Here is a 27987-nt window from a genome sequence, read left to right as displayed (position 1 = left end):
GATCGATCGGACTACAAGGAAATATATTGTCCTATTAATTCGACAATCCGACAACAAGAACTTTATAGAGTTCGATCAATCGAACCAACAGGAAATCAAAAAATCGGAGGCCTGATATCGGACCACATGGCCTAAGGGCCCCTCTGACTTTTGAACGAATCTTTTGAAGAAAGAAATCATTCAAGTATAGCTTAATAAAGACTTTACTGTTAGTTTTATATACATATTGTAAAAAACTAACCTAAAGGGAAAATGAATAAAGGAATAATAATAGGTAAGTTTATTTATTCCGAAAATCAGTCCATAGCAACATTATATTACACTAACTTAAATTAAACTAATACTATAACTAAAATAACTAAATTAGCCCAACACCAAAAGCACTTCTCCTGAGTCTCCTGACCATGCGCATGGCGTTTCACTTTTGAACTTTCTCCAGTGTGTTTCCTTCCATACATGGTTTAGCATATGACATTTTTGGGCACTAGCGGAACTATACACTTATTAAGGCATTTCATCAATGCGTCCACAAAAATTCGTTAGATCAATGTGTTTATGTAAATGGAGTAGCAGACAATTTTTATAATACGTAGCATAACTGCAATGTCCGCATTTGTGAGGCTTTTCTCCAGTGTGTTGCTTTAAATGAATTTGCAAATAATATTTTTGGGCACAAGCATAACTGCAATGCTCACACTTGTACGGCTTTTCACCAGTGTGTTTCCTTGCGTGAACCTTCAACTTACATTTTTTCCAGCAAGCATAACTACACTGATCGCACTTGAACCGCTTTTCAGCAGTGTGTTGCTTTACATGGTCCCGCAAATAAGCTGCGTTGGTGCTAGCATAGCTACAATACTCGCACTTGTATGGTTTTTGACCAGTGTGGTTCCTTACATGAACTGCAAAACGACCTTTGTCGCTGTCAGCATAGCTACAATGTTCACATCTGTATGTCTTCTCATTGGTATGTATCCTCAAATGCCTTATTAACCGTGACTTCATAGCTGTTGTATATTTACAGTGGGCACATTGGTAATTTTCGCTCGGTTTCTTCTGTGTAGCTTGCCCTGTAACAAGATTGTTTTATTTTACCTTAACCTTTCTGTCTAAGCACTGATCAGTGCGCACGAATTAAAATCCTTTGTTTAATACAATAGGTTTAAATTCGTTCACACTAATCAGTGCTTACATGTTGACCTATGTATATTGTGACAGTTCATTTTTGTATGGAGTAACTGTCATTTGTCAACCTCAAAATGTTTCTGGACTTTTTTTGGCACTATAACCATCTATAACACATTTTTAGGTTTCCGTACCTGAAAAGGAAAAACAGGAACCCTTGTAGGAACACTTGGTGGTCCGTCCATCAGTCTGTCTGTCTAGACCCTTTATCTCGGGAACGCGTGGAGGTATCAAGTTGAAATTAAACCCATATACTCAGTTGTAAAGTCCCTTGAAGCTGTGAACAATTCAAACTTCTAAGTAAACGTAAAAAAAAATACGGCCGTTTATGCCGCAAAAAACGTATATATATTTTGACACTCTCAAGTGAATCAAAATTCATTCAAAAATCGTTCATTCCCGTTTACCTAGAACTATGAAATTTAGCAAGTAATAAATCTTCTTATACTAGAAGTACGCGGAATGAATTCATCTAAAACAAAAGTCATGACTTTAGAGAAACTGGGTAGGGTGAGTAAAAGACTCCGTTGACTGGTAATCTTAGACTAATTTATTCAATCATACCTAGGCGTTTTATACATCCTGTTATCTTTACATCACATCTCTAATCTGCGGCGACACATACAATATCTCAACTGAATCAGCGCGTGCTCTAATCTATACCAAGCTATCGACACGCGCTGATTATATTTTTCTGACCGCCATAATGACAAATGGACCAAAGGAATAAATTGAATTAAGAGGTACAAGCGTAGAGTATGTGGATGAATATGAATATCTAGGCCAGACAATATCCCCAATGGACCAAATGGAAAAAGAGATCAATAAAAGGATTGGTAACTCTTGGAAACGCTACTGGTCATTGAAGGAGATCATGAAAAGTAAGGAGATTCCAGCACTAGAAAAAGGCAAGATTATAAACACTTGCATAACACCATGTATGTCTTATGGATGCCAAACCTGGGCCCTTACAAGCAGAAACATGAGAAAATTAGAAGTATGCCAAAACCCCATGCAGAGGAGCCTATAAGACATAAAATTAAAGGACAGACAAAAAACAAAGGTGATCCCCATAACAAAAATTGACAAAAAACTTAAGTGGAGATGGACGGGTCATATGACCAGAGGCCCAAACAAATGGTCACAGAAACTAACCCATTGGTATTGGTACCCCAGAGATGCTAAAAGAAAGAGAGGCAGACAGATACTAAGGTGGGAAGATGATATAAAGAAGGTTGCTGGACCAGCTTGGAGTAGGGAAGCGCGGGAGAGAGAGCGCTGGAAGGTTTTAGAGGAGGCCTATGTCAGTGGACTAGCTAGAAATAATAAAAAATAGAGGAAATAAAATAAAACATGTAACTACCCATAATATCTAGCAATAAAGGCTATCTTTTAAATCTTCTTATACTAGAAGTACACGGAAAACCCATAAAATATAAAAATAAGTTAAATTTGTAGAGCCGCGGTTTGCTGACCCCTGTCTTACACCAAAAGTTAAATTTAAAAAGGGATACAATGACATTGACACTGTCACTTTTGACATAAACACTCTTGACAGTGACATTGACATGTAGGTTCACGTTCAGAAGCATGCAACACTCGCGCTTGTTCAGTTTAAGAACTTTGAGTTATGTTGTTATTTCATATTTATGAAAATAAAGCACAGCATAAGCCCCATCGAAATATAGTCTTTTTGCGTACTATATTGTTTCCTAAAAATATATATAGTACGCAAAGCCGAAATATAGTACAATACTATATTATATAGTACGGTTGGCAACCCTAGATACAACCAACCTAAGGCGAAAATACCACACAGATCTCTTACCTCTATCGTTTCCTTTAAGGTCCCCAACTGTGTTGTTTTTGTGACTTCCATTATAAACATGTGTCGGGCTGTTGCAGTCTATGCTCCGAGTGACGGTGAGCAGCGTGTCCACATCAAGGCGCTCCAGCTTCACACAGCAGTCCCTCAGATAGGGTCTCCAGGGGACAATCTCACACGACTGCTTGACTCCTATTGCTAGGTTGAAAGCTGAAATCACCACTCTGATGTAAACAAAAACAACATTTAAATAATCGCTGGCTCAATATTACAGGGTTCTACGTTATGCCAGTTTCACACGAGGGCAGAGCAGTGGGGCAAAATAGTAGGCAGCACAGTACTGCTACAATTTGAACGCACACGCTGGGATAGAACAGTACTGTGCTGTGTGTGTGTGTGTGTGTGTATGATCACTCTCGTGTGAAACTGGCATTACATTTTCAAGATCAGTTCATTGTCACTATAACAATGTTCAAATTTCAGTTCAATAAAAGTGAAACATAGAACCTTGTAATATTGGGCCAGTGAAATTGTACTAATGAATGCAGAGTCAAACCACTATGCTTTAGTCTGGTAAACCAAATTAGTCAGTAAATAAGAACAAAACAAAACTATACCCTCTTCCTTTGGGTGCTAGTAAAGCCTGACCAGAAATATATGATCGCGCGCCATGTTGCAGAATTTCACTGGTACTAAATTTTTCATACCATACTGAACGGTCACCAAATGAATTACCTTGTCCGTTGATAAGTTTTGAGACGATACAAAATTTCATAAAAGTAACGAAAGTCGATTAAATATTTTTCAAAATGTGTCATATTATTTGTATCTTCTTGGATTTCACATTTAGAATAACAGTGCCCTCTTGACAATGATCATATATTACTGGTCCGGCTTTACTAGCACAAGTCAAAAGACAGTATAATTCGCTGTCTATGTTTGAAATGAGACAATTTCTAGCCAAACTATAAAACTGCATGCCACTTGTAATGACTAAATTGACCAATGTCATCAATAATGTCATATTGCTACGAAAATTAGATATTTATAATGACCCTCCCTCACTTTGTTCCTATTAAATTGGTTCAAAGTTAGTTAAGACGGACTCTACTTTATTTCTTCTTTCAGAATTCTTTACTGAGTAAATGAGTTTGCAAACCCGTATTTCCCAAGCCCTAATGATTCAACTTCATTTATTATTATTATATCTCCATTTTGGTTTTCACGGGCCTATAAATCCTGGTCTTTCGATAGGCTTGTGTGGGGATACAGATCAATCTCATAGAGGCCCTTTGGAGAGCTTTTATGTCATGAAGAAGTATTCTTATTATGGTTAAAGTACTTATTTTTCCCTGCATTACATACGGATGTGAGACATGGGCACTCAACAAAGAGCACCGAGACAGGGTTAAGTACTGTGACCGACATACTCACTAAAATAGATCAGCAGAAGTGGAGATGGACTGGCCACATGTTGAGAGACAGGCAGGACAAATGGAGCAAAATCGTAACATATTGGTACCCATGAGGTTGCACACGGAGCCAGAGGAAACCTTGAACCAGATGGGAGGATGACTCAAACTCACAGTGGGCCCGAACTGGAGAAGAGTGGCCCACGACAGACCCCAATGGAAAGAGCTAGAGGCCTTTGCCAAGCGGCACACTGAGCTTAGAGACATACTTTAACTCAGAATAAAAGGGCTTAATAGATATATGGTTAAAGTTAAGAGTCGACAACTAACCTGTTGGTGTGTGGCGCACGCGCCGCTCTACTAGCACGGGGTCGAGCACGAGCTCATCTTTTACGGCGTGATCTGTATACAGCGCCTCTGCCGCCGCGCTCACGCCGAGCGACTCCTCTTTTACATACACATCTGAGCACCATGGCTCCGCTTTTATAGACACACTCTCGTACCTGGGCTCGTCTTTTACACACACATTATGCGCCGCACTCACGTCGAGTGACTCCTCTTTTACACACACATCATGCGGCGCGCTCACGCAGAGTGACTCGTCTTTTACACACACATCTGAGCACCATGGCTCCGCTTTTATAGACACACTTTCGTACCTGGGCTTATCTTTTACACACACATAATCTAGCAAAGGCTCAGCTTTCACAGTTGGCTCATGTTTTATATGCACATCTTCACAGGGCTCAGTCTTCACGTAAACATTATCTGCGCCCTGTAACGCTGACGACTCCATCGTAATTTTTAAACACTCTTTGATATTATTGATAGTAAGTTACGAAAAGTAAATGTTATTTTTTCAATTGATATATTGTTTCAAATCCATACAATATAATTTTTCTTTATAAATAATATTAATCTATTCGTATTCCTAATATCTACCACATGGCCTTGATCTACCATCACACCATCAGTCTATGGTCTACCATAAATGTCATTGTCAAATGTCAAACAAGTTTGACTTTTCGCCAATTGTTTTTTAACATTTATCGCCTGGATGCGAGTTTTTTTGAGCCAACTTTTCAAAAAGAGTTTTGACAAACCATATTGGAACCGTATTTTACTGCTATTAGGGTTGATATTGCTTTGCTATAGCTTTGAGAGAGGATAGTCGAACGAAGTCCTTTTCTAAAAGTCGTAACACACTACCGCACCGCACCATTTTGACCATAATTTGACGTTTGCTTCAACGTAAAATTTGGTAAAATGATCAAAATAGTATCTGTGTTTTCGACTTTCGTGATTTATTTCATTAATTTCATTTTTTGTATGATATACCATTAAAAAATGCTTTTATTCTTTGTAAAAACCACGTGTAAATAATGCCTGAAGCGCTAACAACCATTTCCAAGTCCTGTAAGCTATACTGATATTAGCACGGACCTAGAGAGTAAACCGGATAGTGTACATTAGCCAAAAAGTGTGTCCACATGAGAAGACAAGGTGGGCCGTTGCATCTCTTTCTAATTAGGGGGACCATAAGTCATATGTATGTGGGATATTAGGATAACATTGAATATATAGTTTGGCCAGGATCTTTTCTTATTCGTGCATAGTTATATTAGTTATAAAGAATCATACTGTCTTTTCGCTGTGCTAGTATTATGGCCTAAAAAGGGATGGATATAGTTTTTTTTTTCTCTTCTGTACAACGCTTCACACAACCTTAGGTACTTAATTAATTGTTCTAAAAACTGTTATTAATAGGCGTAGATGCTGGACCACGAACAAGGTCGATCCTCAGAAAGGTGGTCCACCGTAACGTCTTTCAAGAATACAGGTATGAGTGAGAGAGAGATAGAGAGACAGATATGCTGACAGAACCAGAGGGTCTACCGCGAACCGCGTTCGACGTGTCGCCCCTCTGTCACACTTACGTACGAAAGTGCTACAAAGAGGCAACTCATCGAAAGCGGCTCGGGGTAGGTTCTCAGGACACCCCCACTGTCCTGAGAGCTTTTTACAGTCTTTGCCGCGTTAGGTCCCAGGCCCTTCATAGCAAGCACTAGCCGCCCCTTTCTCAGCACCCATCATAAAGACTGCCACTTAAAATCAGGCCGCCCTAGGCCCGGGCCTACTCGGCCTTATGGCAAATCCGCCACTGCCACAGGGTCGCGTGGGACCGCTACGCCCGTTTGCTATAATTTTTAACTAGGACGCTTGTCACTGGAGCATAGACACCGAAGTTTGCATCGTTTGACGAGCATCTTTCTCTGTCTCTGTAATTACTCCTTTATAGGAGTAAAAGAGAAAGATGCCCGCAATTTGCGAACCTCGGTGTTCACGGTGGTAGGCCATCTGTGCGAAAAGAGAAGAGTCGTGAAATGTAAAGAAACTAGTGAAGTGCCGGTCCCAGTAAATTTTCCAAAGAGGGTAATTTCCCAGTAACGTTTCTGGTATCGTACCAAAAGTCAGTAAATTACCATAAAGTTCTATTTTTCTTTTATTATCAATGTGTTTTTTATTATTATAACAATGTATAAATGTGTATGTAATGTTTAAGGACTTTGGATTTCAATTTTGGCAATTATTTATTCTGTATTGGCTCTCATTTCACCAATTTAAATAAATAAATACATACCTATTCATATAAACTTACTTTTAAGTAGCTAATAAGAATTGTGTAACACTGATTCTCATCGTGCCGACATCATGGTCACCCTAATGAGTTTGACAATGTTGACTTGTATTTTTATCGCAAAATGTAATAATTGTGGCTTCCTTGTGAAACAATATTACACAATTAGAAATTCTTTCACTCCTACAACCTTTAACGCAACATTTATTCACAATTTTTAAGAAATTTTTCATTCACGTGTTTTGATAACATGTCATCACACGTTAGGGATACCAATTAATATTCAAAGTTACTACAATGTCTACCATATCAAAATTAGTGTTTTTTTTGTTGTGCACATGCTTGGTTAAATCAGTTAATATACTTGGTCAAGCAGATCTTGTCAGTAGAAAAAGGCGGCAAAATTGAAAAACGTACCCTACATTTTTCAATTTTGCCGCCTTTTTCTTATTTCGAAGGGATATCGTCTCATAGAAATTTTGAATTTCGCGCCTTTTTCTACTGACAAGATTTGCTTGACCATCTATAATATTGACATCATAATTATTTATAAATTTCTTAAAAGATATCAGAACCTTACTCTAAATATAGCACTTAAATAATATAAGAAGGTATTTAATTTCAGTAGTATATTGATATAAATACTACCACAATGGTATATTTTTAACATTGGCAACATGTGCGAGTGAGACACCGCGACCCACCTTTGCTATCTCAAGTGGACCGTTTTCTCTAGTCTGGTAAGAACGTCTTTCTGGCTCGGTGATAAAGTTAAATTTAGTATGGCAAAAAAAGTGACAGTTCACTCCATCTTATAATTTCATGGATATTAGTAGATCGCGGTTGAAAGACTGGTGCCAATTCTAGTCGAAATACATGAATTTTAGCGATGCCTTTACCTCTAATGTTAGTAAATATGGACACAGTGAAAGTGGAGGAACAGCAGGAGTTGTTGGCATGTCGGATTTGTCTGGCTTGGGACGTGAAATTGTATCACATTCGCGAGTCTGGCTTAGATCAAATGTTCTCGGAAATCATGGGAACTTCGGTAAGCACACACACTAAGTACACACTTACACTTACAGCTTACATGTATATCCAAAATTAAGGCAAAGTTTTACTTTATTCATTTATCGTCCTAAATGACTGTGTGTTATTTCCTAGTAAGGATGCTACTTAGGATGACTGATATAACTAAGATGTATCAGGCCTTTTAGATACAGTGTTTATATAAAAAATAGTTAATTTAACACTAAGAATTTCACAAAAGGATCGTCAAACATTAAAAAGATTGTATAAAAAAATACTAGTCTAGAATTTCTAGAATAAAATCTAAATGTCAAAAAAAAAGCATAAGTAACAAAAGAAGTAGATAGTATTACATCGGAATATCCATTTCCTCATCAATAATCAAATATATCTAATAAATAAATAATCATTTCGAATAACAATTAATCCCACGTTGTAATATCATTCATGTAGTCTTGTGTGGTATTATAAGCTTTAGAAATAAGTTTACGCTTTACATAATTCTTAAATTTATTAATAGATAATTCAGTAATATGGTTTGGAAGTTTATTATAAAATCTTACACAATTACCCATGAATGATTGTGTAATTTTATGGAGCCGAGTGAAGGGCACTGCAAGCTTATGTTTATTTCTAGTATTAATATTATGAATTTCACAATTTTTCCTAAAATTTACAATATTTTTATGTACATACAGAATATTCTCATAAATGTATTGACAGTGCACTGTCATTATGTCAATTTCCTTAAATTTATCTCTAAGTGAGTCTCTATGGTTCATTTTGTATATTGCTCGAATAGCCCTCTTCTGCAGAACAAAAATGGTATTTATCTCTGAAGCACCGCCCCACAGTAAAATACCATATGCCATAATGCTATGGAAGTAACTAAAATATACTAATCAAGCTGTTTTCACATCAGTTAACTGACGGATTTTGCTCACTGAAATTGTATCACATTCGCGAGTCTGGCTTAGATCAAATGTTCTCGGAAATCATGGGAACTTCGGTAAGCACACACACTAAGTACACACTTACACTTACAGCTTACATGTATATCCAAAATTAAGGCAAAGTTTTACTTTATTCATTTATCGTCCTAAATGACTGTGTGTTATTTCCTAGTAAGGATGCTACTTAGGATGACTGATATAACTAAGATGTATCAGGCCTTTTAGATACAGTGTTTATATAAAAAATAGTTGTTTTTCTCTAAGTAGCAAAATTCAACTAAATCATAGTGGTTTAAGTGTGAAGTAACAAGATACACTTTCACATTTATCAACGGCTTGTTGGCCCAAAGTACAGTATGTCTGCTTTTCGTGGCAGCTTTCGATACGCCGCCACAAAGTGTAGGAATAATCTGCCACCACCTATAAGAAATTGTACTTCAACAGCAACTTTTAAAAGTAAGATTAAAAAGTATTTAATTGATCTTCAAACTTCCAACACATGAGCTGACGGTGCCAGATGTTATTATTATAATTTCTTCAAGTTTAATTGTTTCAAGTTTGCAAACAAGAATGTTCACCTACTCTCTAATTGTTTAAAGCACAGATTACTTATATAGGTACTGTTTTTGTCTATTAATAGTTTAAATTCACTTTCTCCCACATGTTAGCTTGGTTTTATTCTGTTTTATTGTTTTAATTTTTAATTTTTATTGTGTTTTTCCTGGTTGCCCTGAAAACCAGTGCCATGACTAAGTATCTTAGTCATCGGCATATGCTCAGTGGCATCCATTTTGGTGTTAGAATAATTAGAATAAAAATCAAAAATCAAAATATACTTTATTCATGTAGGCCTAGCAACAAGCTCTTATGAATCGTAATTAATCTTAATCTAATTATCAGAGCAATTTATTGATGTTAATATTATTCCATAATAAAATTGGATTATTATACATGTCAAATTTAACACTAAGAATTTCACAAAAGGATCGTCAAACATTAAAAAGATTGTATAAAAAAATACTAGTCTAGAATTTCTAGAATAAAATCTAAATGTCAAAAAAAAAGCATAAGTAACAAAAGAAGTAGATAGTATTACATCGGAATATCCATTTCCTCATCAATAATCAAATATATCTAATAAATAAATAATCATTTCGAATAACAATTAATCCCACGTTGTAATATCATTCATGTAGTCTTGTGTGGTATTATAAGCTTTAGAAATAAGTTTACGCTTTACATAATTCTTCAATTTATTAATAGATAATTCAGTAATATGGTTTGGAAGTTTATTATAAAATCTTACACAATTACCCATGAATGATTGTGTAATTTTATGGAGCCGAGTGAAGGGCACTGCAAGCTTATGTTTATTTCTAGTATTAATATTATGAATTTCACAATTTTTCCTAAAATTTACAATATTTTTATGTACATACAGAATATTCTCATAAATGTATTGACAGTGCACTGTCATTATGTCAATTTCCTTAAATTTATCTCTAAGTGAGTCTCTATGATTCATTTTGTATATTGCTCGAATAGCCCTCTTCTGCAGAACAAAAATGGTATTTATCTCTGAAGCACCGCCCCACAGTAAAATACCATATGCCATAATGCTATGGAAGTAACTAAAATATACTAATCGAGCTGTTTTCACATCAGTTAACTGACGGATTTTGCTCACTGCAAAAGCTGCAGAGCTCAGTCTATTCGAAAGAGTAGCAATATGGGGACCCCACTGGAGTTTAGAATCTAAAGTTATACCAAAAAAAACTGTACTATCAACTAATTCCAATTCCTCATCCTTCACAATGACACTTGTTTGCACATGCCTTACGTTACTACTAGTGACAAACTTAATACATTTAGTCTTTTTCTCATTTAACAATAAATTATTAACATTGAATCAATTTACTACTTTTGTACTACTACTAATAAGATGTATTATAGGTTAAGTTTTATGTTTTACACCGAATAAAGTATTTCTATTCTATTCTATAATAATATTAGTATCGATGGATACCAAGTCGTTATCTCTTAAATGTCATTCTATCTAATTCTGGAGTGATGGGTGTCACCAGGGGGATTGAAAATGAATACATTCTTCCAATTTTTCTTCCTTAAATGAAGGTGAGATGAGGTGATTGGCATAGGTAGATAGGTAGTTTTTTTTGACAAACGCACCCTATTTCAATCCTTTTTTTTTTCAATATCATAATTTTGGACTTCCGGTTCGAGCGCCATCTTGATGGTCACGCGTCGTGATCAATTGCTTTGTTTTTTGCTCATTAATATTGTTTAAAGTATAATATCGATAGCCTATTATACAGTAAACTGATGTGGTAGTGTGCAGTGAATGGAGAATTAATCTTGAAGCACGTTTAACCATCATTTTGGAGTCAACGGCCGGTTGTCCACGTGTTCCTTGTAAAGTCCGCTATCGCTTTACAAGAGCTAAATCACCGTACACTGTCTTGTACTAACCATACAATATCAATTGTATTACCTTGCTACTACGACCTTGATACTGGCGAAATAGCCCCACTGGGCTGAAGCCATAATTTTAAAAGAATGAATATCATAATTTCCTTACCTATTTTTTTTGTTAACCCTTAGCCCACGTATTGTGAATCCAGGCATAGTGCACTGTATGCTCGCTCTGTGTGGACCCGGCTATTCAACTTATTTTTATAACAGTGGTTGTAGCCGCCGTTCAGGGATTCACAAGGGTTCTTGTCTAAATGGTTAAATGCAGAAGTGGTGTGGTTATTGTATGGAGGCTGATGCGAGAGTGATTTGCATAATTTGAACAGTACAAAAGATTAGATTAAGATTAGGTTTAGATTTAGGTGCCTCTAATTGGCCGCGATACAGGATATGTGGAGCGCTCCTAATGGTGCTTTAAAAAAAGCTTCCAAATACTAACCGAGCCCGACAGCTGCGTTTAGCTACTGCATTAGGAATATAGATGTTATACAAATAAAAGGTTGCGTTCGTAACATTGGTTATATCCATGGTAATATAAGCTTATTTATCAGCTGTCAGCATGGGATGGTCTGCCACAGCACCTGTGCGCGTGGTGCCGCGCGCAGCTCGCGCGGGCGCAGGCGCTGCGTGCGCGCTGCCTCCGCGCCGACGCGCTGCTCAAGCAGGCACTCGTGCAACAGCATATTGTAAGTATCTTTCATAAGCTCACATACTTAATATTGTGATGATATTTAGATTACCAAAATTAATAGCCGATTGCAGAATTTGCGAAGAAAAAAACCGGACAAGAGCGAGTTGGACTCGACAATGAAGGGTTCCGTAGGTACCATTACACAAAAAACGGCAAAATCCAATGGGAACCTAGTTCAGTTCATACTGAACTAGGTTACCCATTGGATTTTGCCGTTTTTTTTATGACCATCTCAATACATTTTTGACATTGGACGTCACGACTCCGAAACCACGCAGTATAATATGGATAGAAATTGATAAATTTCGACACCAGGGAATTTTACTTTACAAGTACATTTTGAAAATTTTATTGATTGAGCGAGTGTACTTTTCATGTCAATCAAATTAGAAGGTTTTAAACCAAATATAGTAGCACTTGTATTATTTCATTGCTTTGTCACAGAAACGAAAATCGCAATTTACTGTATAACAAGGTTTAATACAATTTAAAAAAGGAAATTTTTGTATGGTGGGTCGCACTATAGTATTTATATATTTTCAGATAACAAACGATTTTATCCGAACAATTAACCGCTCAACGCACGACCTCACGCACACACTCTCAACCCAAATATTTAACGAAGACGCCACTTATTATTATAACTACGACACACAGGCCGATTTATACAACTCATGTTTTATAAATAATAATGGACTAATTAATACCGTTGTCGGAAACGATGACATAAATAATGATCTCAAAAACGATGATATACAAAATAATTCCAGTTCAGAGTTAGATGTAGACAAACTAGAACTTGAGGATGATATCAATGTTAAATTAAAAGATAATATCAGTAACATAGATGCAAATATAAATTTACCTGAAGAAGAAAAAGTTGAATGTTTAGATTCACAGTTTAAAAAGGTAAAATGTAAGAAAAAAAGACTGTCAAGAAAAAGGCATGACAGGAACAGTAAAGATACAAAGAAAATAGAAGAAATAGAAATATTTGAAACTTGTTCAGATAAAGAAATAGACATTAATAGAAAAAGACCGACTAGACGAAAAATGAAAGAGCAAGAAATAAACAAAGTAGGAAAAAGAAAAGAGCGCTCAAAGAATAAGTTTTGTACTGAAGAAGATTTCAAAGAATTTGAGAAGAAATACGATTTCCAAGTGCAGTGTTTGACTGAAGAAGAAATGGAGAAGGAGATGGAGAAGAGAAGAGAATCTGACAAATATCTTAAGGGAGAGTACAAGTGTGAGTTGTGTTATAAAGGGTTCCTGACGTCTGTCACGTACGAGAACCACATGAAGACTCATGATCCGGTAAGTGCAATAACAGATGCAAATCGCGTCAGTGGCGGATTTGCCCTAAGGCCCAGTAGGCCCGGGCCTAGGGCGGCAAGATATTTAGGGGCAGCAAATTGTGACAAAAAGTTCGCTGATGATAGTGATGATAACAAGAAATAACTCAAAATGTAGTCAATATGATGGGTGCTGAGAAAGGGGCGGCTGCAGGGCCTGGGGCCTAAGGCAGCAAAGACTGCAAATCTGCCACTGAATCGCGTACTAAGTATAAGTGAACACCAGCTGTCGTTTCGTTGATGGTTTGAGGAACAGCAACCACCTAAGCACAAAGAAAAAAATTCTCGCTTCTATTAAAAAAAAAATCTCTAGTTCTCGCCAGGCATGCGATGACCGACGAAATTAACGCCTGGCCTGGGTCTATCGCGCTTTTACTAAGGGCGTCCATTATACATATAATATCGTGAGGTGTTCAAGGCGAATATCACCAGTTATCACTTAGGGTAGAGAGAATCTCGGCAAACTCGCTTTCAGCTCGTTTCATAAATCCCCACTCGTATTTTAAAGCCTTTCATTATGTAGCAGTCACATAAACTACTAATATGAATGCTTGGCGCAGGCGCGCGGCGAACACGCGTGCCGGCTGTGTCACGTGCGTTACCAGTTCCCAGTGAAGCTTCGCCAGCATGTACAGAATACCCACCGGCTTAAGTTCCGATGCGCGCGGTGCAACGAACTCGTGCACGGCAAGTGAGTATTTATAGGTATAAAACTTTTACAGTAACAACTGTCAATCACAATGAAAAAATCAACGATGATCAACTCTGGCCAACGTGGGACTCAAACCCACATCCTTGGATTGCCGGTCCAATGCGTTACCAATTCCGCCAGGTGACCTCCCGTCAATCAACGCAAATTTAGTCTTTGCAACTGTGACAACGTCACTAGCGACATCTGCATTCTAAGGTTCATAACCTTTGACCACCTCTGATTATAATATTGGTCCTTACCTATGAAATTGGCGTTTTTGTTCATAGATATAAGTCTGATCCTAGTTTTTTTTTTTTTTACAAAAGTACATACACAATTACAATAAAACTACAGTGCACTCAATAAACAACGATTTTACATACAATTAATTGTTATTTTTTATTGTTAAGTGTTCAGAATTAAGCCTTGAAAATAGGTCTTTTCATGTGCTGTCGGTTCGAGTATTAAAATTACTTATATTTTTCTAATGGTACCAATTTTCAAGAAATGGAGATATTGAAAACATACCTTAAAGGTGTCAAAAATTACTGGAAAAATTTTGTTTGGTTTGAATTAGCCATCAAAAAAATATCCGCAAAATTAATTGTATGGAAATTCGTGTTTCGTTGAAATTCTCCGAACAAAACGCCAATTTCATAGGTAATGACCTAATAATCATCTTCTTGATCTGTATAGATTGTAATAACACACACACACACACGTCCTACAATAAGAAAGGCAAAATATATTACATTTAAAAACGTCACTTACACGCCAAGGTAACGGGCGGAAGTGAGATAATGTAAACCTTACTTCAAAGTATCACGATTACATTGACAGCGTCCGCCATAACACCTATAGTTTGTCCTTGGCGCTGTGGGCACGACTAGTAACGACGAGTTTAGGTGATCTTGGCGTTCAAAGATACAATTTCCCGTGTAATAGATACGCCACTTTTAACCTTTTGGACGCCAATGACCTATATATCCGCACCGCAGGTTCAACGCCAAAGACCGATTAATCGGTCACAGACCACAGAGCAACATAGATCTACGTGCATATGCATAAAGTTCAATTGCAGTTTTGACACTTGGGTGACGTGGCGTCTGAGTGACAGCTTTTGTGTTTGACACGGCGTCGAAAAGGTTAAAGGCCTCCTAATCCAGGAGTCACCAATTTTACGAATCTTAAATGTTATTTTCCGTAGTCAAGGAACTCGAAGTGTTAATCTTCAAGTGACTTGAAGCGACGCATTTGATTCTCTAAAGTGCATGCGGCTTCGCGGTTTTTTCGTCGCCTCTCGTAGCCTAGTCGGTAGTGACCCTGCCTACGAAGTAGGAGGTCCTAGTTAGAAATCCTGATAAGGTCCTGATGATCCTGATATTTGGGTGTTCATCACAAATATATTTTTCTGAGTTATAAATGATTTCTATGTATTTATCTGCATCTATCACATCATAATCATATAAAGGATTTAAAATTTAGTACAAAATTTACTGTTAAAAGTTAAAACCTAGCTCCTTCATCACTTTCTTCCTACACACCTCGGCCGGGATAGGAATGTTCATAAAATGCCTCGCTTCGCTCAATTCCCTATTCCTCATTAAGTATTTTATTGTATGCAGGGCATGCGCCGTGCTGCACGCGGCGTACCACGCGGGCACCACGTTCCAGTGCGCGCATTGCGACAAACAGTTCCTGTGGGTATCTTTCTAAACGGCTAATACTATTCGCAAACCAAACTGATACCAGGGGTGCGAAACTCCTCCCTTCGGGCAAACTCGGCTCCGTTCGGCTCAGCATTGCTCCGAGCAATTATTAGGGTTGACATAACTTGATGTCCCTTTGCGTGCACGACCACAGATAGGATCTTCTTCTTCTTCTTCCTCGCGTTATGCCGGCATTTTGCCACGGCTCATGGCAGCCTGGGGTCCGCTTGACAACTAAGAATTGACGTAGGCACTAGTTTTTACGAAAGCGACTGCCATCTGACCTTCCAACCCAGAGGGGAAACTAGGCCTTACTGGAATTAGTCCGGTTTCCTCACGATGTTTTCCTTCACCGAAAGGCAATTGGTAAATATCAAATAATATTTCGTACATAAATTCCGAAAAACTCATTGGTACGAGCCGGGGTTTGAACCCGCAACCTCCAGATTGAAAGTGGCACACTCTCACCGCTAGGCCACCAGAGCTCTCTTCAGTTTTTCTAATGACTTTTCTCTAACAGTAAGAAGACGTCGCGCACTTCGCACATGCGTATGGCGCATCCAGTGGAGAACGCGGCCGGCGGCACCTGCGAGGTGTGTGGAGAGACCTTTACCAGCCGCACGGGACTCAAGGCACACAAGACGCGCAGCCACAAGAAGGTATGTCTGTCTTACAGCCTGGACCCTAAAACTGACAAGATAGGGTCGCCATGTAAGTCTTACAGCCTGGACCCTAAAACTGACAAGATAGGGTCGCCATGTAAAGCGGGGCAATTTGGTGTAGACCTTTACCTGGCCCATGGGGCTCAAGGCACATACGACGTGAAGCCACAAGAAGGTATGTCTGTCTTACAACTTATAGCCTAAATAAGCAAGCATGGCAGGGTCGTCATGTAAAGAACAAATGAGTATGCAAACTCTAAAATCCAGAGATGATTGGTTTACCTTAGAGGAGGCCTTCACCTGCAAATGGGTCCCTGCAAAAAAAACTTACTTACAGGATAAAAAATAGTAATGTTGTCATTATTTTCTAATATTTTGACTAAAATCTTTTTATTTCATGATACTAAAACTACTTTATGGTGACAACTCTAAAATATTCTGTAAGAAATATAAACTTATATTTTGTTTTATCGCAATGTAACTCAGTAACGGCAAAGAGAATTGATTGTAAGAGAGAAATTGTAATGATGGTCCAAAACAGATGGCGCTGTACTCCGCCATATGTTTTGCGGTCACTGAATTGTCAAAAGTCAACTTTTGACAATCAGAGTTACCGCAAAATGTATGAAGCTGTACAGCGCCATGTCGTTTACCTGTCAAAATCGAAGCACAAAATTGTCTTAGATTTAACGCATCTTATTCGATCAATATATCTTTGGTAACGATAGATAACGAAGACAATTTAAATTTTTTTGCCAATAGGGAATATTAGGCAAAACTCTACGTAGGTGGCACCACTAGCACATACAGTAAACAAACCTCATTGACATCATCAATGACACATCATGCGTCACTAGGTCAATCACATGGCCTACCGCGAAACACGACAATCGAAAGTTCGGTTTCTGCCTCTCTATCACTCTTGCTTATTCGATCGATAGAGAGGCAGATAAAGAAATCCCGATTTTCACGTTTCGCGGTAGGCCACCTGTAAACAAACCGCCTTGGTGCATCAAAGTCATAGTGAAAACTTGTCAAAAAACTGTTTAAACCCTAGTATGTATAAGTTGCTCTATGGTTTACTAAACAACTTATTGCTGCATTATGGCGGCAGAACATTGCAGTAATACTCCCAATTCACATTTATATCTGTTACCTATTCCAGGTTAATTTGCCTGAACTCCGATGCCGGAAGTGCAGGACACAGTTCGACAACATGGACGCTCTGAAGAGGCATAAAGAAACGTACGCGAACAACAAGTGTGATTCCAGCTTGAGGTAATTTTGTTTAATTCATTTAATATATACATTATCTGTGAAAATTTCAACTGTCTAACTATCGCGGATCATGAGTTACAGCCTGATGACAGACAGACGGACGGACAGCGGAGTCTTAGTAATAGGGTCCCGTTTTTACCCTTTGGGTACGGAACCCTAAAAGATAAAAGATAAAGATAGATAGTTTATTTTTCAAGTAGGCATATTACAATGCGCTTATGAACGTCAAATAAAGGTACACCGGCTCCAACCCTACACCTCTGCCTCGAGAAGATTTAAATCCCTCTTAATTGGAGGAGGGTATCCCAATATGGGACCGGCAACAAACTCGGCGAGGCATATATTTTCAAAACATTACATCTTATAATTAACATCTATTGCGAGTGAATAAGAAAAAATACAATTTAAATTACTATAGAATTTATGCAATTACATACAATAGGGTATTTGACTGTATTTATGTATATTACTTTATACTTTAGGTCTTAATGAATTAGATATGTATTAAGTATTAACGCATGTCGTGTTTACCTATAATTGGATAGACACTTATTCATGTACTTTTGGCTTTTGTCTGTAATTTCTGTAGTGTTATATCTGTTGGTATCTTGGACACAACACCGTACAAACGTCTCCATACTTGAAGAACTTAAGGTGAAAGAGAGGCTCTCAGCTACGGTCAGAGCGCGTATCCTCAGATACTTCGGTCATGTGACGCGACGTGGAGAGCAGGCCATGGAGAGACTTGTTGTCCAGGGACGGGTCAATGGCTGTAGGTCAAGAGGACGTTCCCCAATGCGTTGGACGGATCAGATAAAAGCCCTTACCAACACCCCACTTAACACATGTGCCAGAGAAGCATCTGCCAGGGAGAACTGGCGTAGAATCGTTCGTCGTTCAACGTGACCACGACTGCTCTGTCAAGAGTAATTCGACGGAGAAGATATCTGTTGGTAAACCTTAAATAAAAAAAATAAAAAAAAAATTTAAAATCAATTATTTTAGAACATGTATGAAATAAAGCACGAGAAGATTAATAGAGAAACGTCGACAGCAGTTATTATTAGACACAATTTCCATTTTAAAACCCGTATAAAACTATAAAGAGTAGGTAATTTGATTGTGACGTCACATGCTAGTGTTTCATATAAATCCTATAGTGGTAAAATCGTTTTGACAGTTCAAAAAAAGACACTGATTTAAGTAGTAGTCAAATATTTAATTACACAAACGGGTCTACCGCGATATAATTTCATTGTTTTTACCTTTAATTCCGACGTTTCAGCTGAGTTGCACCAGCTGTGGTCACGGTGTCTTTCCGTGACCACAGCTGGTGCAATTATATCGCGGTAGACCCGTTTGTGTAATTAAATATGTGTACAAAACGCGAGAGTTTAAAGTGTTATAGTAGTCAAATAGACAAATACCTTATAGATAGGTACTTTTCTTTCCTGGTTTTACATTGTTTAATGTGTCATTATCGCTTGTAGCGCGTGCTCGCAGTGCGGGGAGAGCTGCGCGAGCGCCGACGCTCTGATCTTGCACGCGCACGAGCACGGCGTGCAACTCTACACCTGCGACACTGTGAGTACTGTAGCGGTCATAGCGGTGGTTTGACTCAAACAGGCGTTTCAACCGCCACGGTGCAACCGCTAAGATGGTATAGTCAGTCGATTCGTAGCTGGCCCCGAACTGCTATGATGCTGACTCCTGTGTCTATTGTTAAGTAAAACCGCACGTGCTACTTACCTGCAAAAAAGGGTCTTAATTATTCTAATTAGCACCTGAGCGCGGGCTAGTCCAACGCTCAAAAAACCAGTGTAGTAGGTGCGCTCTCCGATAACGCGCCTTTGTTACACATCTGGATGACACATTTTAGACTGGTTCGACTCGCCAGCACTCAGTAACCGTAGATAATTACACGATCCTTTTTTTTACAGCTAGAGGCACGTGCGGTTTTACTTAACAATAGACAAAGGATTAGCGGCTCGGGGCCAGCTACAAATCGACAGACTATAAATAAAATCATGTGATTTTATTAACCGTCTGATGGATCATTGAGTGAAACTTCATGGTCTTCATCTTGTCTTTCATGGTGTTTTAATTTTATTTTAGTTGGTTCGATTCCTGGGTGAGAATGGTGTCAATGTGATACCATAAATGAATTAAGCACCCCCGATTTATACGAAAAACGATACCAAACACGGCTGGCAGCAGCTACACTGATGATATCAAGATAAAATTGAGAGCCCTAAATTAACTTTCAAGAGCGGATATCTTAAAAACTATTCAAGATATCAAAAAACTTGACTAAATTATACTTGTAGCAAATTTAATCAGCTTTCAGTGTGTCTAAGTAGTCATGTCGCTAAGACGCAAAGTTTCCAAGAAATAAGTGAAAAACCGAAAATGGGACCTTCTTAGCCCCTCTACCCTCCGGCTTAGGGGCTACGGCCGGGGACTTAAGATATGTGTACCTCTTAACTAGTCCAAACAAAGTTACGTAGTCAAAAATTGTGTTCCTAGCATTTCCCTCTACAACTTTTTTTGAGCATTCGTTGCCTGACCTAAATACCAACTACCTTCCCTTATAGGGATAAGTTCGCCTTTGTACTTCCATTACTGTAATTTATTTTTGTAAACCTGTGTTGTGTACAATAAAGTGATTACTACTACTACTACCTTCTGTTGTACAGTGCACGAAATCCTTCACATCAAAGCCGTCGCTCGCGACGCACATCGACCGCGTGCACCGGTTGCTGCGGCCGCCGAAGGCCGACTACAGCGACGGAGGGCGGCGCTCGCAGCCCGACTGGCTGCACTGGGCCTCCGTGTGCGAGCACTGCGGGAAGCGACTCTCCGTGAGTACTTGAGTAGAGGCTCTGTTACCAGCGGCATAAAATGCAAAATTTCTTATCTCTCTTTCTAGGACTGGCCGACGTAGAATAGACACAAAACACAAAATGGCTTTTTCACCTATTTCTTATAAAAAAATCTCAATTTCGTTCATAGGAAAGACACCCATTTTCGTAAACGTTAGTGACCCAATTTTACCATCATATTCAATAAACCTATATATACAATAATGACCGTAAGCTAATTGTACGATTAAACTTACGTTTTTTTCACTCACTCGTGTGACCTGTTTCGGAGAGCCTAGGTCTCCATGTTCCAACACTAAGGCCCACTTGCACCATCCCACTCCCGGGGTTAACCGGTTTAACCTGGAGTTACCATGGTTACCAGTATAATTTGACACTGGGTTAACGGTTTAACCGCTTAACCGCGGGTTAGTGCGATGGTGCAAGTGGATATAACCAAACGCAGTAGCCATTAACAGGCGTTCCCCTCTGTCGAATATTGTATAGACTGACGTTTATCTGACATGGCTATTTTTACGTTACGTATACATTTGACGTGCCCCTCCCCCGCAAAAATCGACAGACTATTTTGTACCGAAAATTACAGACATGGCGTCTCCGTTTGGTTATATCCTATAAGATGAGCAGCGGTCAAGATCGCGATTAGCTTAATGTTAGTGTGTATGTTTAAATTTAAATGATGACCTCTCTTTCAGTGCCTGGCGACGCTCAAGATTCATATGAACAAGCACACGGGCGAGAGGCCGTACAAGTGCTCGCTGTGCCCCAAGGCGTACATGACGCCCTACGGACTTAACGTAACTAGACTACATTATATCACACCATAATAATAGTTATTTGTGTTACAAGGTGGCAAAGTAGTTGTTTAACCGCTCGTGCTAATATTGATACCTGAGCAAGCGAAAGATTCCAAAATTGAACCACTCGCTACGCTCGTGGTTCGAAAAATGGAATCTTAAGCGTTGCGAGGGTTTCAAAGCACGAGGGTTAAACAAAATTTGCCCCCGAGTGAAACTCATAATATTTCACCACACCAACCCGAATATTAAATGTAAAATATCAAACAAACTCAGACCAAATCAAATTCAAATGAATGTTATTAAATATTTATCATTCAAAATCATCATTTAACACATTCGACACCGCGTACCCGACTCTCGGGCACTCGTAAACTTTACTCAGATGCCGGCATACCCGCTAGTCGGGCAAGAGCTATAAACCTACACGCGACGCCGAAGTGCCCGACAGGCGGGCAAGCATTGCATCTCATCATTATTTGTGAATCACAGCCTTTATGGCACCTAAATACTAAATACCTAATAATAATTAACAAATTTTTTATTATCAGTCACCTCTCTGTCACACCAATTTTGGCAGTATTAAAGGGAAGAAATCGGGGGGCACGGCAGTGCCCCCGCCAAGTCGAGCGCGAAGCAAACACTGCCGTACCATCCTTTACTGGAACCATTTCGCCGCATTTTCAGGTCCCTATTGAGAACCTCTGGATAAGACCAGAACGCAGAAATTTTCGTCATCCAGTAAGCTATAATCACATACTTAAAATCCAAAATTTCAAGTCTGTAGGTCATTTAGTTCCGAAGTTAAGCGAAAGCAAAGTTTCGCATTTTCGCACACACACTCACTCACTTATGATCATCAGAATAGAACTAGTACTTCCCATAAACTCAGAGAGCTGAAATTTGGTACAGAGTTAGGGTTTAATGGCCACATAAAGGGAAAACTATAAAAACTAGGATAATCGAAGATCTGGAGTACCTGGTGACCCTGATTAGAAAACACAAGAGCCCAACCAAACTATTGGAGATCGACATACCGCCTTTACAAAAAATATTCAAATTGGTGGGCCGCTTCATTTGATGTCAAAAATCGAAGGTCTGAAGTATCTGATGAAGAACCCTCAGCTGGTCTCAGCTGTATTAAGGCTCCGTCAGACATAGGCGTTTTGCTTGGTGCAACATATGTACACACTGTTTTGGTCATCCGATACGCTTTGATGAGCCTTTGGGAAAGTAGTACCCAAGATGCAGCTGATGCTGAACCCTGGCTGTACCTAATGGAACTCAGGCTTGGTGCAACATATGCACACACTGTTTTGATCATCCGACACGCCTTGATGAGCACTTGGGAGAGCAGTACCCAAGATAGAGCTGATGCTGAACCCTGGCTGTACCTAGTGGAACTCAGGTTTGGTGCAACATAGGCCCACGCTATTTTGGTCATCCGTCACATCTTGATGAGCACTTGGGAGAGCAGTACCTGAAATAGAGCTGATGCTGAACGCTAGCTGTACCTAGTGGAACTCAGGTTTGGTGCAACATAGGCCAACGATATTTTGGTCATCCGGCACATCTTGATGAGCACTTGGGAGAGCAGTACCCAAGATAGAGCTAATGCTGAACCCTGGCTGTACCTACTGGAACTTAGGTTTGGTGTAACATAGGCCAACGCTAGTTTGGTCATCCATCACATCTTGATGAGCACTTGGGAGAGCAGTACCTGAAATAGAGCTGATGCTGAACCCTGGCTGTACCTAGTGGAACTTAGGTTTGGTGCAACATAGCCCCACGCTATTTTGGTCATCCGTTACATCTTGATGACCGCCTAGTGGAACTCTGCAACAGGCACACGACGACAAGTCGGTTAACCAAAACAAAGTGTGCCTGGGTCAAAAACATTCTGTGTTCGCGTCTTTCCTGTAGACATACACAAGAGTTAAGGGCTATAAAGGTTAATTTTCTTATTTAACACAGAGAACTGTACTTATGTATAGGCGAGCCCGAAACAAACACTTCTTTTTGAAGCGTCAAATCGACCATCGATCTAACATAAAATAGACGTACAGACGGACTTCTATCAATGATTAGAAGTCCGTCTGTACTGGAAATATTTTTTTATACTGTATGTTTGGTGTCATGGAGCACCTGGTTTTGTACCCTTGTGTACCCTTCAACGGCCAAGTCACACAACATTAACTATAATAATAAAGAAATCGCAGTAAGGAACCTTAGACTTGGCACGACTTTGTCTAGATTTCATTACTTTTTAGAGATAAACAAGCAGCTCCATCGAGACTTGGCTAGTTTTTTACAGAATGTTTTTGGTGGGATATATGTTACTTATACTTATTTATAACAATAATATTAGTGTCAGAAAAATACATACTCCCCATGACTCACTAAACTGGCTAACATTTGTAGGATCACTAGACCCTTTCCAAATAATAGTTACAAAATGTGAAAACTGTGCAGTCAACCAATTTGGTTTCGGGGCCACTTCATAACTTGCCACATTATGAAGGGGTACCGAAATCAAATAGGTTGACTGGACTTGACAATTAACACATTCGACACCGCGTACCCGACTCTCGGGCACTCGTAAACTTTACTCAGATGCCGGCATACCCGCTAGTCGGGCAAGAGCTATAAACCTACACGCGACGCCGAAGTGCCCGACAGGCGGGCAAGCATTGCATCTTCACTACCTCAGGGCTGCCACTGCCACTAACAGAAAAAATTGTAAGTCTTCTGATTATTATGTGGTCGAAAAGTTGGTACAGTTGATTATTATATTTTATTACTTCACTTTGTATTTTTATTTACTTTACCTAATGCGATTACAAAATAAAAATTCTTATTAGTTGGTTACGTGAAATTGCAAACACGGGTATGTATCAATAGGAGTTAGAATTTTCGTAAATCGTACAACCTAATTTGTGTTTACGAATATTTAGTAAGTATAGGTATACATCTATTTCATGAGTACTCATAGGATGATTTTTGTGAAACAAAATTCGGAGAAAAATAAACCAAGAAATTCAACTAAGTACCTAACAACATTCTAATAACTTCTAAGCGGCACGGCAGTTCTCAGAAAAAGACAATAGGTCAGTCATCATAAAACAGCACTGCACTGCAACTGCGTGGAAGCAAAACGTAACAAGTAGCTTTGAATAGTTACGATAATTAGTAAAGTCGCAACTTCTTTGACAAAAGAATGTAGTTACTGTGATCATACACTTAACCCTGGAGATGTTGTTTACCATCCCTTATCTATTTGAAGTTTGCGACCCGGGTTTTTTTTCAACCCGGTCTCGGTGTAAAATTGCAATCGGAGCCATTCCGTAATGGTTTGTGGTGTGCTTCGGACGTTGCTGTGTTGTGTTAATTTTCATTTTGACGACTCGGCTTGTTTTTTGGACAACTGTGGTTTCTGCTTTCTTACTGGACTTTGTGTTTTGCCTGTTGATGATTTGGCTTTGTGTGATTTTATTCATTTCCTACTGCCCCACTGAATGCATTGTGATAATTGATAAAACGGGGAGCCTAAACAGATGAGACAGCAGATTTTATTTTATCCACGTACTTATACGAAAGTTACTTGGCACAGCCCTGAGCGTCCGCCGCTTGCCCGACTAGCGGGTTCGCGGCGTGCGGCATTGAGTTGCACGTCGTTGCCCGACTAGCGGGTACTGTCGGTTTCTGGGGTATTGTTTGAAATTTTGCCTGGTTGCGAAAGTGTTAAAAGTCAATACTACCAGCAAACATAAGAAAACAACTCAAATTTTGCACTTGATTACTTTGCGTCACATGTGAATTACTGATAGCAAAGTTGCACTTTGCTATCCGTTTTTGAAGTGCCAAGTAAGCCTTTCCGAGCTGGTGTGGTGAAAATAATAATGAGCTGTCTCGCAGTGCCTGGCGACGCTTAAGATAAAAAGCCCACGGGCGAGAGGCCGTACAAGTGCTCGCTGTATCGCTTAAATAATAAAGTATTGTTTCCAGAACCACCAGGCGTTCCACACGGGGGTGAGGAAGTGGCAGTGCCCGGAGTGTCCCGCCACCTTCATGCACCAGTCCTCCGTCTACCAGCACAGGAAGGTCAGCCCTAATGGTTTTAACCTCTTGTATGTTGTGGTTGTTGTTTTTAACAAGCTTTTATTAGGTCGACCTGTATGTAACTAACTATGTAATGGAATCTAAGGTAACTAATTTAACCATATTCCAAGGATCGTGGCGTCATGAAAATTGGCAGCTGTATGTAGTTCTGATGACAATACGATAATATGGTACTGTCGAACTGATCTGATGATGGAAACAGGAGGTGGCCATAGGAACTCCGTGATGAAACAACGCAACCTAATTGTCTTAGGGGTTTTTAGAATTGTCTCGATGAGTATTAGTTGTCTGTCGTAAGAAAAGTACAGTCAGCGATAAAAGCTTGTACCAAAAATGAAATTTTTGCCAAAAACTTATTTAATATACTTAACAACAGTTTAGCCAAGTAAGCTAATAAACAGAGTACATGATGTATTTGTTGTTTTGTCATTATCTCATTATGCATTTTACAGATACATACAGGCGAGCGCTCCCACCAGTGCACGATCTGCGAGAAATACTTCACGCAGTCGGGTTCCCTCTACACGCACGTCAAATACGTGCACATGAAGGAAACGCCGCCGCCGCGCAAGCGCAATAAGAAACCTGTACAACAGTAGGGCCCTTTACGTCTTTTATCATAGAGTAATACAAAAGAGTGGTAACTCCATACATCAGTTTTCTTACCAAAACTCGAGTTATTTCGTAGTCTAAGGTCAAGCAGAGAATAAATAATAGTACTAGGTACAGAAGACTCACTCTAACAAAACGCGTCTGTTACGATCAGGACAGATATGACCGCTAGGTGACGACAGCGCCACGCGCGGCTTATGGCTAGCCACCAAAATTGGTGTGGGACGTGTACTTGTAGCTACCTGTTGCAAAGCGACGAAATCGCGGAGTGAGCCACGCCTGCGTCAAATAGTGAAACTATCAGTACCGCTACTTGACACCAGATGTCACAAGTGTCGCTACTGACGAAAAATGTAGTAATAAAACAATTTACAACTAATATTAAAAGGAGTTGAAAATAGACTTCCAGTTAATCCGCTGAAAATTGTCGAGTATTAGATATTCGTTCGCCGTGACATCTATTGTCAACTAGCAGTACTGATAAATTCCGCTACTTGACGCTAGATGTCGACTACGAAATAACTCACCTTTTGGTAAGAAAACTGATGTATGGAGTTACCACTCTTTCTTTGCTTATGTTACTCTATGCTTTTATTAAAAGGGAACTTTAACAATGATCTGATGATATTACGTTGGAAAGAAAATTCACTTAGTCGCATACTATGTAAAGGATGTCAGATACGTCACAGACAGATCTAAAGATAAAAAAATATTACTGTTACAGAAACTCGTTGTAAAGTAAACAACTAAAATCATCGCATAGCAGTCTCCTAAAAAAGTTATAGTTTTGTTACAATGTCAAAATATATTTAATTTCCTCTGGAATCCATTCTAGTCATGTTTCTACTTAATTGTAATAAAATAAAATATGAAACTTATATGTATGTTGTGTAACAAATTAATATTTAGGCGAATCACACACTTAACAGCGAAATCTGCTGCGTGGACCAGAAAACGATTTCCAAATCATTCTGTACCCCGCGGACGATTCTTTTGGACCGCGGGCCGGGAGCAAATATCCTCAGTCATCGCCTCCCGTTTGATTCTTTGTCAGATGATAATTTAGATGCTTTTATAAATGACCATTGACGCGCCTGACCATTTATGTCCGCGAATCCGTAAGGCGTTTATTGAAACGCCTGATGAAATGCTACATACAAAGTTTCATGATTTAGTTATTACTAAATAAAAAGGTAAAGCGCTTATTTTTACATGTTTACGCAAGTAGCTGACGGTCTTTCCACCGCTATACAACCGGCTGACGGTTTTTTTTATTTATAATTGCATCCAAACTATCGTCTGCCAAAGTATCAAACGGGAGGCGATGACAATTTTTTTTATACATGTTTCGGTGGCTGCCATTCCTTAACCCACCAACGGAGCGGCAGCTGACGTCCATGAGGGTTCATCATACATAGCCGTTAAGCACTATAGGAACGAGTTATCACCCGGGAGGCGATTGGTCATGGAAATCTGTTCCTGGCTCGCGGTCTATTTAGTGTTAAAGTCTATTTCAATAGAATTTGCTAACTATGTAAACAAACAACGTAACTTTGTTTTATCACTGTTTCTCTTTGAATTTTCACACCACCTCATCAAATACCATTGAAACCATACACATATACACTATTGAAACGGTCCGTTCCGCAAAATACATAAATA

The 27987-nt window shown here is 39.1% G+C and overlaps 2 protein-coding genes and 1 non-coding gene across 5 annotated transcripts; 1 reads left to right on the top strand and 2 right to left on the bottom strand.

Moving 5' to 3' along the window:
- Window positions 1–399: 399 nt before the first annotated feature.
- LOC134802203 (zinc finger protein ZFP2-like) lies at window positions 400–5382 on the bottom strand. 2 transcript variants are annotated; one of them, XM_063774796.1, is made up of 3 exons: window positions 4753–5382; window positions 3014–3220; window positions 400–1070 (listed from the first exon to the last, which is right to left on the bottom strand). In XM_063774796.1, exons 1-3 carry the CDS (start codon window positions 5216–5218, stop codon window positions 505–507), a joined length of 1239 nt encoding a protein of 412 aa, XP_063630866.1. In that variant the 5' UTR covers window positions 5219–5382; the 3' UTR covers window positions 400–504. The 2 variants fall into 2 exon arrangements, with proteins under 2 accessions (XP_063630866.1, XP_063630867.1); XM_063774797.1 differs by lacking the exon at window positions 400–1070 and adding an exon at window positions 1329–1462.
- Window positions 5383–7903: 2521 nt separating this feature from the next.
- Window positions 7904–26355, top strand: LOC134802342 (zinc finger protein 567-like). Of its 2 annotated transcripts, none has more exons than XM_063774954.1 (12): window positions 7904–8108; window positions 12084–12218; window positions 12767–13537; window positions 14136–14266; window positions 15892–15966; window positions 16496–16634; window positions 17803–17915; window positions 19406–19499; window positions 20612–20776; window positions 21493–21594; window positions 25600–25695; window positions 26166–26355. In XM_063774954.1, the coding sequence occupies exons 1-12, from the start codon at window positions 7950–7952 to the stop codon at window positions 26310–26312; spliced, it is 2127 nt and encodes a 708-aa protein (XP_063631024.1). In that variant the 5' UTR covers window positions 7904–7949; the 3' UTR covers window positions 26313–26355. The 2 variants fall into 2 exon arrangements, with proteins under 2 accessions (XP_063631024.1, XP_063631025.1); XM_063774955.1 differs by lacking the exon at window positions 7904–8108 and adding an exon at window positions 9040–9098.
- On the bottom strand, window positions 14342–14413 carry Trnaa-ggc (transfer RNA alanine (anticodon GGC)). The gene has a single exon. It is a non-coding gene; the product is annotated as a tRNA-Ala (tRNA).
- Window positions 26356–27987: the final 1632 nt, after the last annotated feature.

Source organism: Cydia splendana, chromosome 24, assembly GCF_910591565.1.
Source record: "Cydia splendana chromosome 24, ilCydSple1.2, whole genome shotgun sequence".
Classification (NCBI taxonomy): Eukaryota; Metazoa; Arthropoda; class Insecta; order Lepidoptera; family Tortricidae; genus Cydia; species Cydia splendana.
This window is presented reverse-complemented; position numbering and strand designations above follow the sequence as displayed.